At 40.9% G+C, this 14276-nt stretch overlaps 1 protein-coding gene across 1 annotated transcript in view; it reads right to left on the bottom strand.

The window, feature by feature from the left end:
* The window catches only part of osbpl1a (oxysterol binding protein-like 1A), a 20992-nt gene that overhangs the window by 2331 nt on the left and 4385 nt on the right, over positions 1 to 14276 (bottom strand). Inside the window, exons 8-28 of the mRNA XM_025065547.1 lie at positions 14143 to 14276; positions 13016 to 13083; positions 12879 to 12923; positions 11857 to 11930; positions 11592 to 11655; positions 11398 to 11499; positions 10625 to 10750; positions 10399 to 10480; positions 10193 to 10299; positions 6630 to 6792; positions 4529 to 4715; positions 3991 to 4066; positions 3055 to 3189; positions 2805 to 2902; positions 2536 to 2718; positions 2339 to 2446; positions 1770 to 1859; positions 1137 to 1263; positions 419 to 532; positions 193 to 316; positions 26 to 116 (exon numbers count right to left, since the gene is read on the bottom strand). Of these exons, the coding sequence (XP_024921315.1) occupies positions 26 to 116; positions 193 to 316; positions 419 to 532; positions 1137 to 1263; positions 1770 to 1859; positions 2339 to 2446; positions 2536 to 2718; positions 2805 to 2902; positions 3055 to 3189; positions 3991 to 4066; positions 4529 to 4715; positions 6630 to 6792; positions 10193 to 10299; positions 10399 to 10480; positions 10625 to 10750; positions 11398 to 11499; positions 11592 to 11655; positions 11857 to 11930; positions 12879 to 12923; positions 13016 to 13083; positions 14143 to 14276 (2298 nt within the window). The remainder of the gene's footprint in view (positions 1 to 25; positions 117 to 192; positions 317 to 418; positions 533 to 1136; positions 1264 to 1769; positions 1860 to 2338; positions 2447 to 2535; positions 2719 to 2804; positions 2903 to 3054; positions 3190 to 3990; positions 4067 to 4528; positions 4716 to 6629; positions 6793 to 10192; positions 10300 to 10398; positions 10481 to 10624; positions 10751 to 11397; positions 11500 to 11591; positions 11656 to 11856; positions 11931 to 12878; positions 12924 to 13015; positions 13084 to 14142) is intronic.

The following is a 14276-nucleotide window of genomic DNA, read 5'->3' as shown; positions in this document are numbered from 1 at the left end:
CTTGAGCCGAGAGCGGTGACCTCACCGTGTTTTCCACTCTTCATCACATTTGGAGCGGTTTTTACGAGCAGCTCTCTGTTTCTCCTCCAGCCTCTTCTTCTCCTGACTGGCCAGATCTGTTCAACGATAAAATAATACATTTCATACTTCACCTGAAGCACGTCTATCACTTCACCACTTCACGCTCGTTACCAATATCTCCGTTCTCCATGGCTCGTATGTCGGGCCTCATCCTGGAGTCGGTCTGAGGCACCACTCCCTCCATGTCCTTGTGCAGTTCGTTCAGCTGCATCGCGAAGGATGTGAAGCTGTACATCTGCCATTGAATGAAATAAAATATGGGTTAGGGTTAAAATATGTTACTGTTACATCCCAGCTTTTCTGCTATTGTAACTTATTTGTGAGGTCTTTCCCAGACCTGGGTGGAGTTGGCTGGTCGTGGAGGGATTCTCCACAGCAGCTGACTTCCAGGAATCACCTCCACGGTGTCTGCAGCAGGTGACGGAGCCTCCTCTTCATCCTCACTGCCGTTCTGGAACAGGAACTGACGTTAGCGCCCCCCAGTGATATCAAAGCACGTATTTTTCCTCTTCATTACCACAATAAAAAGAGTTGTCAGAGAACGACTCTCAGACTGGACCCTATGTTTCCTGATAATCAATCAATCAAAACATTATTTTCTTCACCTGATAATGTGAATAAGGTGAAGTGATAGAACGACAAACTGTAGGGACACTGAGACAGAGGTGTAGGTTCATGAAGCCTGGGAAGTCTGAATGAAAGTCTTCTTCTGTTGCAAACACTCAATGCATCTGAAAGATTTTAGTTTTTGGTCTTTTTTGGAATTGTTTGCTTTTTGCAAATTGCAATTCCATATACAGTGAGAAGAGTCCTGTGACAGAGATTTGATTGTCTATTTTTATATAATAAAGGAAATTCAATATTGAATTGAAATACATTTGTATCAAACCAAGCAGTTTCTTCCATTTCTTATTGCAGGTCTATGGTTGACTCTCGTGTGATTAATGTCAACTGGTGTTCAAAGGCACAGAATGTCAATAAGAAGTAACTCTACTCTACATCCATTATTATTATTATTATTATTATTATTATCATCATCCATTATTACTCCCTACCTCCTTGTTGCCTTTTTTCTCTGCCGCTCCTTTCTTATCACTTTTCTTATGTGCCTCGAAGGCAGCAGGGTCAACAACATACAGACACTCCGTCCATTTCCCATAGAGAGCACAGAGTTTCTTTTTGCTGTGGAAAAGCAAAAACACATTTCTTTTCACACGCTCTCACAAACAAACACCGATGAGGCATTCAATCAAAACGATAAAAAAAAAAAAAGTTCTCTTTTATACTGGGCTGCATGCTGGTAATTCCTTTAAAGATTTGAGCACCAACAAAGAATAAAGCGCAGTTCCAAAGGTGGCCTGATGGACACGGTGCGGACGCTGCAGCAAAGCAAATTCCTTATCACGCCGTTTGATATCAGCATCGCTTGTTCGCTCTTGCATCACTTCGATCACAGCCATTATGTCTTCTGTTATATTGCTGTATCACAGCTCATGTCCACTCAATCATACTGAGTCATCTGTTGTGCCAGACAGCTCATCTTCCTTTGTGTTTTCAACCTCCTGCCTGTATGCTTTTCATTTTTCATGTTTAAGCGACATATTCAAATGAAAAAAAAAACATCTATTAGAGGTCACGCCATCCACGTGTCCTCACGCCTCTGTTAATTAAAATAACTGCAACCGCACCTCTTATCCAGAATGTAGCCTTCAACCTTGTGAAGTTCTTTGCCAAAGAGGCCACACGGTTTAAAGTTTAGGAAGCATCTCTCTCCAGTTCTGTGTAGATAGAGAGAAAAAGGGAAACAAACAAACAAACAAAAAAACACGTTACTCATCAGTCTGTTTGTCCACCTTTCATATTCAGCTTTATCACTGATTGACATCACACACACAACAGTCAGGGATGGTAAAAACAACAGCTGAAAGTTGCACCAAAGTTGCTCAGTTTCCGACACACGTCTGTATCTTGAGGGAAATTATTTTGTATTTTGGTATTTAGACACAGACAATAATAATATGTTCGTTCCAATATAAGGAGGTTAATGAGGCAGACTTGGGTCTGGATGGTTGCAGGTTTGAATCCACCAGCCACTGCCTAGCTTGAAATCACTTTCACTTTCACAAGAAATCACTTTCACATTCAATATGAATCCAATCAAAACCAAGGGAGTTCCCATTGTAGTTGTCCGTCTGTTGATGATTTGATTGACAGCTCTCTGCTACACATTAATGTCACAGCAGGCCTCTTCTCTTACCTGTGGTTAACTACCTCCACATTTCCGTACTGCTCTATCCACAGCTGGCCGACAATGATGTTATGAACACAACAGGTGGGGTTAGTCCAGGTGTAGGCTTCATTGAATCTAGAGGAAGGAGACAGGAAAAACAGAAGACTTTCACACCAGTACCAGACTCTTCTACTGTAGTTTCTGATTCTACTGAAGATTCTCACTTGGGCAGCTCCAGCGTGATGACTCCTTTCGGATCAGCCTCCACACTCTTACCCCAGAACTTGAGTTTAGGGTAAATGGACCCGTGAAACACAAAGTCTTGTTTCAGACCCTCGGCATGGAAGGCACTGACTGGTGGGTGGTGGCTGACCTGCTCTGATATGAGCCTGAAACCCAGATCCTCTCTGAGAAACCAGTGCAGTGGTTAATATGTTGGAATAAAATCAGTTTTCATCAAACCACTTCCCTTTTCAACTGGAATTCCTCTCACCTGATCAGTTCATAGGTTTCTCCCAGCAGAGGATTGAAAGGTTTCCCCGTCCGCTCCCACTGTGAGGCCACGGCGGACACAGCAAAGGACGCCACACACTGACGACAGCACACACACACACACACAAACAAACACACACACACACACTGTCAGAGACAGCACTGAGAAATAACTTCTAAAACAAAGTGATAAGTGACACCATTGAACCAGTGTCCTCATGATGTTTCCAGGACATCACACGGTGTCCCACCTTCATTCTCTCGAAGGAGTCGGAGGATGCGATGGCCTGGTGGATGAGGTACGTGTGCTCCATGTACTCGGTGAGACGCTGCAGAAAACTGAGTGGCTCATTGAAAATCACTGGCATTGTAATCTTTGAGAGTTCCTGAAAGACATAAAGAGGGAAGAGCGACATGGTTTCATTACTGACAGAAAAGGAACAATGTCTGAGCACAAAGCCATGCTTTGGAAATGTAATATTCACATTGACAAATGCACGAGGCTCAAGGGAGTTTTTAGACTTCAAAGACTGAGTAACAGACTGTGTGCATCATTTGTCTGTCACTTCTTATTACGAACATCATATATGGTGCGAAAAGGAGAAAGAAAAAAATCTCTTTCAATTGTTTTATTTTTGAATTAGTGAGAATTCTCCACATCTATAGATAAATAAAAAAATACCCTTGGTTCTTCCACAGGAAGTGCTGAAAAAAACTCAATCAATTGCTTTTTGCTGAAACACATAATAATCCTGTCATACTGTGTATTATGATGCTGTGTATTATGAGAAAATGGCAAAGTGCACGTCCTTAGAGCCTGACATGTCAGAAACCTGCTGTAGGACCTGTGGATTTTGTGTGGTTTCCTATCTGTTTCTGAACATTAATAATGTCTGGAACTAATTAAAATGTCTAAGACAGTTCTAAAAGCAGCATTTGTTCCAATGACATAAAGTCAAATACAGTTGTATAAATAAATCCCTTTCTTCCCTCCCACACATATTTGTAATGCTGCTAAAAACCTACACAGAAAAAAAAGGCAATTGTTGTTGTAATGATGCTACATTCCTCCATGCCAAGTGAGTGAAACACCACCAAGTCAGTGGGATTTGGATTCCAGTCGACTCGAGTCCCTGATGACTTGACATAACCTGACGACCTGTCATCATCAGATGTGTTATTCTTACCATTCCAATGCAGTTCCTCAGGATACTCCAGATGCTGAAGTCATTTCTTGAAAACATTGGTGCAGGTAAGCTGGTCCTGAACAGACAGCAAATGTATAGGTTTGTGGATGATAGAACACAAACAAATGATCAAGTTTTAAAGGTCATCAAACAGTAACCATTACCTATTTGACTTTGACGTTTGTTAAGACTTTACTTTCAGAGTTAACTTTCAGTGGTAACCACAAAAATACAACATACAGACCTTAAGAAAAATAAGGAATTATCATAATTAATTTAAATGAACTCCAAATCAGCTTGAGGGCTGAGCCAACATGGGATCATTCTGCAGACTGATTATTGCATTACACTAAGACTCTATTAATATTTAACACAGGAAAATCCTGGAGGAGGATTTCTGGCTCGGTCGACGGCTCAAGAGAGAATACCAAATACATAACATAAAATATTTGGTGTAAAATGACAAAGATCACACAGCGTTTAGCGAGAGATCCAGCTAGGATGATAAAGGTTCGGTGGTCAGTCACTGACCACTGACCTGTGCTCGATGACCCCATTGGTCTGAGTCTCCTCTTTGTCATTCTGGGCTCCGTCCTGTAACATGTTGGTGGGGCTGTGGCAGGAGCTGCTCAACATGTCAGAACCTTTGTCCTCCTCTTCGTCCTCGTCAAAGGAATGGCTGGCAACTGTCTCAAAGCCGCTCAGGGAGTGCTCTGAGTCTGAGTCTGACACAGAGGAACACATACAGAAGAATCACTGTCTGTATACAATGGCTTCTCTGACCGGACTTTACTGAAGACTTTCTCAGTGAGTGAGGTTTAAGGTGAAATAAGATTACCGAAAAATAAAAATAAAAAAACCCATTTGTTGCGTTGCCCAACAGTAAATAAAAGTTATAGTAATGCTGAATTGCAGTTACAATGTGTTTACCAGTAAATGGCGCTGCAAGCTTTTGCAGATCTGCAGAAGACAGTATGACGAAGAATGATTCAGACATAAATGTTCTACAACATTACAATAGACCGAGGTCCCACTAACCTTCCTTTTTAAAAAAATCTAAATAATGAAATAATATGCAACACCATCCTTCACCTACAAAAAGAAAATCATAAAATAAACATTAAACGTAGTGTAGTTTCCTCCCTCCCCTGCAGGTGATGCTATAAATGCAGATTAGTGTAAATGACCTGCTCTCTATCACAGTGACGTGTCAGATACAAGAAAGAAGTCATGTTTGTGGAATTGTTAACACAATGAGCTGACGTTTCAATATTCTCTCTGAAATTTTAAAACAACTCGTTGTTTCTAAACCCATGTTTTTTTCAAATAATTATTATTTAATATTAATACTACTTAAAATGATGGTTAAAATATGGTTATGTTCTTTCACTTTTATGAGTATAAAATGGGTATCAAATCAGATTGCACATCTTGATTGACGGCTGCGATCACATAACTGCATGAGTGATAGCTATTAAAATGTCTCTGGGGTCGCCATGAGTGACAGCTATTAAAATGTCTCTGGGGTCGCCAGAAATTTGTGAGGTCAAAATGGGGTCAGAAGCCAAAAAAGGTTAGGTAGCACTGCTTTAACACAGATGCTGATGCACTGTGGGAGCACGGTAAACCGTGGACCCATCTGACAAAGAGTTTCTATTGTCTTAGAGTCCATAGATGGGCACGGGGTCGAGACAACTTGATCCAGTCAGAATCTACGGCTTCTCTCTTTTAGAAATACAGTCTTGGAGAGTTTGATGTCAAGGAACAGTGACTTTCTAAATTAGTTCCAAAGCCGTGCATCCATATGTGTTAGAATAGTATTTCTGTTGCAGTGCTGCATGAATCCTTAAAGGTCACACACATTTACTATGGTTTCTGCCCTTGGAGATTTCTCTGCACTTCCTGTCTCCACCTACAGAATTATCAAGTGTAAAATGAACAGTTGCTCATGAGGCTCAGCACAAAGAACAAGAAGTCAGTTTTGTTTTTAGAGTTTTAGCATTTGTTTGCTTCTCCTTCAACATCCGACCATGATACTGGTTTACCTGCTCATTAAGAAAACTTCAGGAATTATTTGGTCCATTTGTCTTTAAAATAAAGTCTTAAGTGAACGACTAATTATTAGGAAAGGACAAAACAAATACTGATGGAAGAAACAAGAGGCTAAATGATAAAGTATTTATTTAATGTGATCTCCTCTTACGCCTGAACATATCAGGATCCTGGCTCACTTCAAACATAATTAATGCCATCGGCGATTAGTCTCAGTTAGTCCTTCTATTTCAAGTCAGGTTTATTCAAGCTCCAATTTTGGCATGCTGGGAAATTCAGAAACTGTGGATGGAACCAGGACTTTTGCACAGCGTCCAAAAATAAAACACTGCTACGACCCCTTCTTCATAAAGTCTGATTATTGCGTCATGCAATTTTTCCACTTCAGCCCAAACATACATTTTCTCCACACAGTTCAGCGACAGTGAACGTCACACCTGAGGAGCTTGAAACATACCATCGACACCTTTTCAGGAAAGACTTTTCCAGTGTCCTCCAGGTGAGCAACAGTGTAAGAGAGTGTGAGAAGGAGCTGCACTCACAGAACCTCCTCCATCCTCAGCGTCTTTGATAATTCGTCAACTCACCAGAAACAGCATCGTGGAACTCATCCTCGCTGAGGGCACTCCGGGGTGAAGATCCTTTGGCGATGGATTGCTCAAGTTCGTGATGCTCCGTGGCCAAAGTCTGCAGTGCATCTGAGAGGATCTTGTTCTTCTCCAGCTCGTGCTCCAATTTCAGACTGCGCACCTGAGCGCACAAAAACACACACGCACACACACACACAGACACACAGAAACTAATCACTCCCAGAAACCTACACCAACATGCACCTTTTCTTCCTCTAAAATCCAACAATAAATTATGCATCAATTTTCTCACCAATTACAGGCATAAAACAAACGAACGCCTCTTTAAGCAGCCGCGAGGGCAGAGTGTCTGCAAATGTAAACAGTCAGTCGACTAACTGATCCTCCCGTCTGCACACTCCTCTTATTATCAGATCAACAAAGAGTGACGGAGGTAGAGACGGAGCCGAGAAGAATAAGCCATGTTTATCTGACTGCTGCCATGACACTGTCGTCTCAAATGGCCTGAGGAGAACATGATTCCCAAGGAGGAGAGGGAATTAGATGACACGTAATGGACTCAGATAAAAAACATAAACCAATCCTCCACGCAGGAGACTGGCTTATTTGTCTGATGTCAAATTAAAAATGTGTGTTTTATACCAGTTGCTCATTGAAAAAATTCAATTAAACATTTTAAAAAAACAATAATACTTTATCTAGTGATGCAATTTAAGGGTCATCAGATCATCTTCCTTCTCATGCTGGGACTCCATTCAACTCAGACCTGAGTGCTGGAAAACAACTCGTAAATCGTATATTAATAAAAAAATAATAAAAAGTCTGTCAGAAGAGATGTTTTAAAAACGTTTTGCAGAATTTAACCTCCTGTGCCATTCAGGGGAATTGTTTAATATATCTTTTATATATTAGATGGTTAACACGCCTGCCTTTCAAGCAGAAAGTCCTAGGTTCGATTCCCAAAGGAAACACATACCTGGCACCCCCAAAGGACAGCCTGTTGCAGCACATCTGCTGTTGACAACCATTTCCCTAGTGTGGGATCAATTAAGTTCTTTAAATATTTCTCTATAACAAATTTTGTTTGAATTTAAAATTTTTGGTGAATTCTTCTTTTACATTAAGCCGTAAAGATTTGATCTTTGACCCTTCAGTGACGCTACACTGCTGCATATCTGTGCTGCAGCAGTTGGCAGACTGACTCAAAGTGGGAAGACAACAGGCCCTGCTGCTCAATTCACACTGGGAACCATCATAAAGACCAAGATCCACTGTGCGTACGTGAGCTACCACTGTTGCTGCCAGGCTTATTCACGGCCGTCTCTGAGACCCAGCACGTCTTTTATTTTCTGTTCCGACTCTGCAAATCACAGTTCAAAAGGCTGAACTGCTGAGGGACTGGAAGCTCTGCTCAGGTGTGCGCGGTGAAAGTGTCTGGCTGTCTGTTAAACTGACATTAATCCAGTCATACTGGCTGCCAGTATACACACCATACACTGTAGACTATGGTTAAGGAACTCAGTTTGCTCATTTGTGAAGTCAAGTGTTGTGTTTGAGTCTAAAAAGAAAAAAAAGGAAGTGGATTTATTTCTCCACAACCCACTGACTCTTTTTTTTTTTATAATTTCAGACGTTGCTGATAGGAAGTTGTTTTCCCCGTGTCCTTGTGTGGTAATAACAGGAAGCACCATGTGACAAAGACCCAATTCCCGAACGAAGGAGAAAAGCCTTTGATTTGCACACTGAACCATTCAAGCGTGCCTTCATCACTACATTCAAATGGTGCACTGCATCATAAGCAGCAGCTGGACCAGTTCTCATGGTAAAATATCTGCCGTGGGTGGACGGCGAGCAATTTTCCTCCTGATGAGACGCCCATGAGGAAATGTGTTTCAGAAAGGACATGTCCTCTCACTGTGAGCACTGGTGGTTTCAGTTTTACAGAAGAGCACGAGATAAGTGAAATGAAATTAAGAAAAAAAAAAAATCACAACAATGATTTAATTAACTTACAAACAAACAATATTTTTGCGGATGGGAAAATTTACGGTGTATTTATTTTGGAAGTATTCTCAGAGAATCACTATATCGTCACAACACTGTATTATAACAATGGTGTACACCAGGGGTCACTAACGTGGTGGCCCCCCCGGACTACCTAAGGTGCCCGTGTGGTGTATTCCAAAAATCAAACTAGTCAACAAGTCAGAAATGGTACTGTTACTGTGCTTTTGAATCAGTTCCACTTGCAGTGACATTCAAGAGGGTTAAATGATGATGGTAAGAAGAGTGTCTGCTGTTGTCTGTCCCAGAACTGATTATTATAACGTTGTTCAGGAAGTCTGTATCAGACAAGCAGCTCTCTGTGTTACTGAGTGTCCTTGAAGTAGCTCTCAGTTTCAGAAAGGTCGCTGACCCCTGGTGTACACTATATGGCCTTGGTGGAGGTGAAACAGAAATTAACCGAGTCGTTTTATGTTCTAAAATAACACCCCTCCAAAGTAACTCTCCTTCTGTGGGTATTTTAGTGAAGAACATCTGACAGATTCCTGTGTCACTCAGCTTCGGCTGAAACCTGTCTCCACTGTTTTAGCGCTGCCTCTGAGTTTGGGCTCTCCTGCAGCAGAATCACACAGCGTTTAGTTAAAAGGCTTTGTGTACAAAGTTTCATATAATTGCTGAATCGGTGTCAGGGCTTTTGTTATGATCAACGAACAGGTGACACCGTTAAATCTTTGGAGGGATTGAGGCTATTCACTGCATCCTTATAGGCTATTACAATCAAATCCACTGACAAACAAAGACTGGGAGCTTAATCACTGCACTCAGATGAGCTGCTTTCATAAAGTGTGTGTGGGAGTTGTGCAAACTAAAAAAAAGTTCATCTTTATTGTTAAGCGTCATTCACAGTAAAAATGATGGACAATTCTCAGTAGATACTGACAAGTAGAGTGTGTGTGTGTGTACTGCATGTGTAAATACAACACAATTTTCAAATACCTAAAGCAGGGTTGTGGAACTTCAAACACCAAATCAAATTCACCAAGAGCCGCAAACAGTTTTAAGTACTGCAGATATCCTACATTTAGTTATTTAACCCATCACCAAAGTGAACAGTGGGCAGCTTTAGGCGCCCGGGGGCCAGTGTGTGGGGACAGTGCCCTGCTCAGAGCACCTCAATGGTAACTTGGCAGCTGGTGGACTTGAACCTGAATCCTTCAGGACCCAAGTCAAGTGGACTTGGGACCACCACTGCCCCTTTAAATGCTGGACTTAATGATTTATGAATGAAAACTGAAAGCACCATATATGTTAACAATTAAAAATAATTAATTGGATTTATTAAATTGCTGCACACTGGGCTGTTAGCAACCAAGTCACAGACTAAATCTGGTCCATCAACAGACATCAAATATGATTGTGCAGGAAGCCAAAGCTAGGAGACAGAACAGCCTCTCGTGGCTCTGAAGCCACAGGGTGCAGACCCCAAAGCCCAACATTCTGATCATCTCATAGAAAGATAATTACTGTGCAAATATTACTGTCTTGCAGACACTCACCCCTTCCTTTTTGGACAGAAGGCAAAGACACACGTTGAGGTTGCAACTGGTTTCGCTGGACAACTCACAAATTTCTTTCATTTTCTGTAGTGTGCTGGTGGGGAAGTCTGAGGGAGACGAACAGTGACGAACAATGAACCAACTGAAATATCGTGTCTCACTGTGTTATTTGACAGTGTGTATGAAATAATAATAACGGGTTTTACTTTGTAACAGTGCGTCGTTTTTCACCAAGGACAGAAAAGCCGTCACCTCCCTCTGCAGCCTCCGCTGGCTCTCCTCTGCCGCCTGTTGCCACAAAGACACAGAGGCGTCGGAAGATGAGACAAAAGCAGTGCATGGTGGGAGGAGCAGGCAGGGTTCTATTTCAGTAGTAATACAATTGATCATTACAGTATGCTGTGTGTTATGACATGTTAATTGCAGCTCCACCTGCAATGAGTTTGTTAACTCCCCCAATGACATCACTTCCTCCTCCTCGTCCTCCTCGCTGCCCTGCTCTTGTGAACAGTAGTGAGTGCTGTAGGCTGCGTGCTCGGCCACTGCATCCAGCCATGCCTGAATTAAAATAAATGATTTTTCTCATTAAAGACAAGATAGATAGATAGATGGATGGATGGATGGATGGATGGATGGATGGATGGATGGATGGATGGATAGAATTGTATTAGTATGTCAATGTTTTACATAATATATACTTATCAGCGATGAAAAAAAAAATTCTGTGACTTTACTTTCACTTTTAAACACTTTTGTTATCCATAAACACTACGTACATTTCATTCCAAACGTAAAAGTGCAGTATAAAGATAAATGTCAGCCCATGAAGGCTTAAATTCTTTGACGCTAAAGAAAAAGAAAACCTACAGTAAAGTACAAATCAGGCCAGAAACAAATCATATTTGAGTAATCTTGTGGCTTTTTAGGCTGGATTAGCTATTAGTTAAGTTTATAGCCTAATGTCAGCCAAATAAAATATCTTACAATATGAGACAAATGTTCACTGAAAACAATTAGTGTCATCTGAGCAGCTCGGTGAAAATGAGCTAAAGGCTAAAAAACAGTGGGAGGCTCCAGGTTAGTCAGACATACGGCGCAAACTGGTACGAACTGGTCAAGAAGTCAGGATGGAGACAAATATTATCCAGGACCAAAATAAGCGCTAAATAAACACAACAATGATGATGAAACGAAATGAAACAAACCTTTCTCGTTGCCTCGGGGTCCTGTTGTGGTGAGACCTTGAAGTGATGCACGCTGTCGTCGAAGCACTTCAGGGTAAAAAAGCAGTTATCTTTAGCACGGATCTGAAGGGAGAAAATATCAGGTACACATTAGACTTACTGTATATCCGTTGTCCAAATACTGTTCTCTCTGTGGTTCATTATTGTCAACTCACCAAACAGTGAGAGTGTGTTAGGGCTTTACAGCCTTGTCTTCTGACACTGACAGCAGCGTCTGACCTTTAAGGTCAAAGAAAAACAAAAGCTTTTCAAAGCACAAACCACTTCGTGTTGACACTTAAACAAACCAACATGTTCATCGCCTCGGGCACTTTTCAACATCAACTCCACACACAGCCTCCATTAGTCTATTGTGAAGATTTTTCCCCCTCATCCCTGATTGATTCGAGGAGCACAAACAAGGTGAGAGAGGCCACCTACTGTTTAGAGTACCAGGATAGAACCCCATCCTGAAGGACCACCCAGTAGGAGCGCCAGCCAAAGAATCTGGAACTCTGCAGGATGGAGAAAAAAACAACAAAACATCAGTTTGATTTCTATTGATCACGGTTATTGATTGGAGATGCCTTCACACTCAAACACAAAAAGGGAATTTGGGGTCTCTGATTAGCTCAGCGGGCGATGAAACTGGAGAGAAATTTTCAGGGTTTTCCACTTTGGTCACGTCATTCAGACGCTAACATAATTGCCTACTTTGAGTTCCTAAGTAGCACTCGTGTCAACATCCAAAGGGTAATTACAACTAGACTATTTTCAGCTGTGGATTAATAGTAGGGCTGAGACAGAATTAAGGCACTTTGTTCATTCATTATGAATAAAATGTCTCCCAGTGAGTCAGTTGCTCATTCATGTGACGAGAACAGGGCTCTGTGTTTTGGAGAGAAAGTATTTTGAATGCTTCATCATCTTCATCCACCACACAGAACCCTACACTCAGTGCTACATTATTGATGAGCCTGTTTTTTTAATACTTGATTTTCTCAATTATGCACATTTAATTTACAAGTACACAACTTTGATATTATGTAATCAAATAACTATTGTTTATAACTCAAAGCTATTTACCTTACCTTTTACCTTACCTTTTTATGTAAATTAGTACTATTATTATTATTGATAATAACAATAAATTAAAATATAAATAAATAATAAATTACCATTAACAACAATAATAATTATTATTAATTAATATTAAGAATAATTAATAACAATTATTATTCATAATAATAATAACAATCATCATAATAATCATGATCACATTTCAAAACACCCAAGCACACAGTAACATTCTAATATTTACTAAATACTACTTACTAAAGTACACTAGTACACAAATATACATTTATTCAGTTGACATTTTGATTGGTGATATTGTTTGTTTGTTCTATGATAAATCAGTGATGGAGTTTGTTCTCTGAGCCAGCAGAGGTTTAGAACTTAACCTTCCACAGGAGTCCTTCGTACTTCTTGACGTGGCGTGGCGTGCCCTGCAAAGCACCAACACGACACATGAAGAAAGTAGAAACCAAACAAATTAAAGACCAAATGGAAACGATGATGTGAGGAGCTGAGAACTTACTCGACTGAGGCTCCCTTCAAGGACCTGCTTTGTTGCCGAATCATTGGCCAGATCAAACACTGTCTGCCCTGTGTATTTACGGACAAACAACATAATCAGACCTTAGCACAAGAGAACACACACATCTATACAGTGACTGGAGACATGATTATTTAATCAATGTATGAATTTATGCTCAGTCACAGTCTGACATTTCCCACACATTAGTGCCTGTGTCTTCATTGTAGCCTGCAGTGTGTAAAGCCATACTGCACTATTTAAACCACTGCAACGTCTGAAACAAAGGATCATCATTTGATACAATATTTCACAATCTTTATCTTGTGTAACTTTTAGCATCAGCATCACACAAGTGTCCAGCAACTGAAGACCACAGGGAATCCTGAATATGGGGCATGTTTTAGCTCAAACTCTCTATATTATATAGGAGAGTTTGCTCCTAACTACATGGGAGAACTGGACGCACGTAGTATACGCACATAGTATATGGAGTGAAACTCAGGCTGTAGTTTTTTGCATAGGACATAAAAGAATCACTGTCACTGCTCTGCATCTATTTGGAAACTCTATTTTTCCTGACTTAGCCAATCAGAAGCAAGTACAACTGTACATACTCGGTGTAGTTACAAGAAAGAGGAGCTGAGGAAATCCAAATTTGACATGTGAAAGCATAACACACTTGGAAGAGAGCTTGTTTGAGACCTTAGTCTTTGGTCAAGCTGTGTTTTGAGCACCCCCTGCTGAGACATACTGTTACTACCTCTGATAATCCCCTGGTGATTTAGCATGTTTGAACTAGGCTAATAATGGTAATAGTACAGAATAGACAACGTTGGTACACGCTGTTGAATGGAACATGAGAGCATGACACATGTTAGCACCCACAGACTGCCAACGACCCCTCAAGGTAACTATGTGTTTGTCTGGTCATTGATGTGAAAACTCACAAAATCAATACAGTGTGTTTCATTGAAGTCCTTGACAACGAGTGACATAAAAACCAGAATCACACACTACAATAGCTGTTAGCAGTTGGCTGTAGTCTATTCTTTTATAAAACCATGCTTTCGTCTTTAACATTCTGCAGCAGTCATTCAAATCTGCTATGTCTGATTAATGTCTTTGACCTTTTTTGTTTCTGATGTCAGGGCTGGCTCCATTCTTGAGCAGCTTCAGGGCACACTGCCTCTGGCCTCGATAGGCGGCACAGTGCAGTGGAGTGTTACCCAGCAGATCTGTGCAGTTGATGTCCAGGGGCTTC

Source organism: Cynoglossus semilaevis, chromosome 2 (genome assembly GCF_000523025.1).
Source record: "Cynoglossus semilaevis isolate Cse_v1.0 chromosome 2, Cse_v1.0, whole genome shotgun sequence".
Classification (NCBI taxonomy): domain Eukaryota; kingdom Metazoa; phylum Chordata; class Actinopteri; order Pleuronectiformes; family Cynoglossidae; genus Cynoglossus; species Cynoglossus semilaevis.
This window is presented reverse-complemented; position numbering and strand designations above follow the sequence as displayed.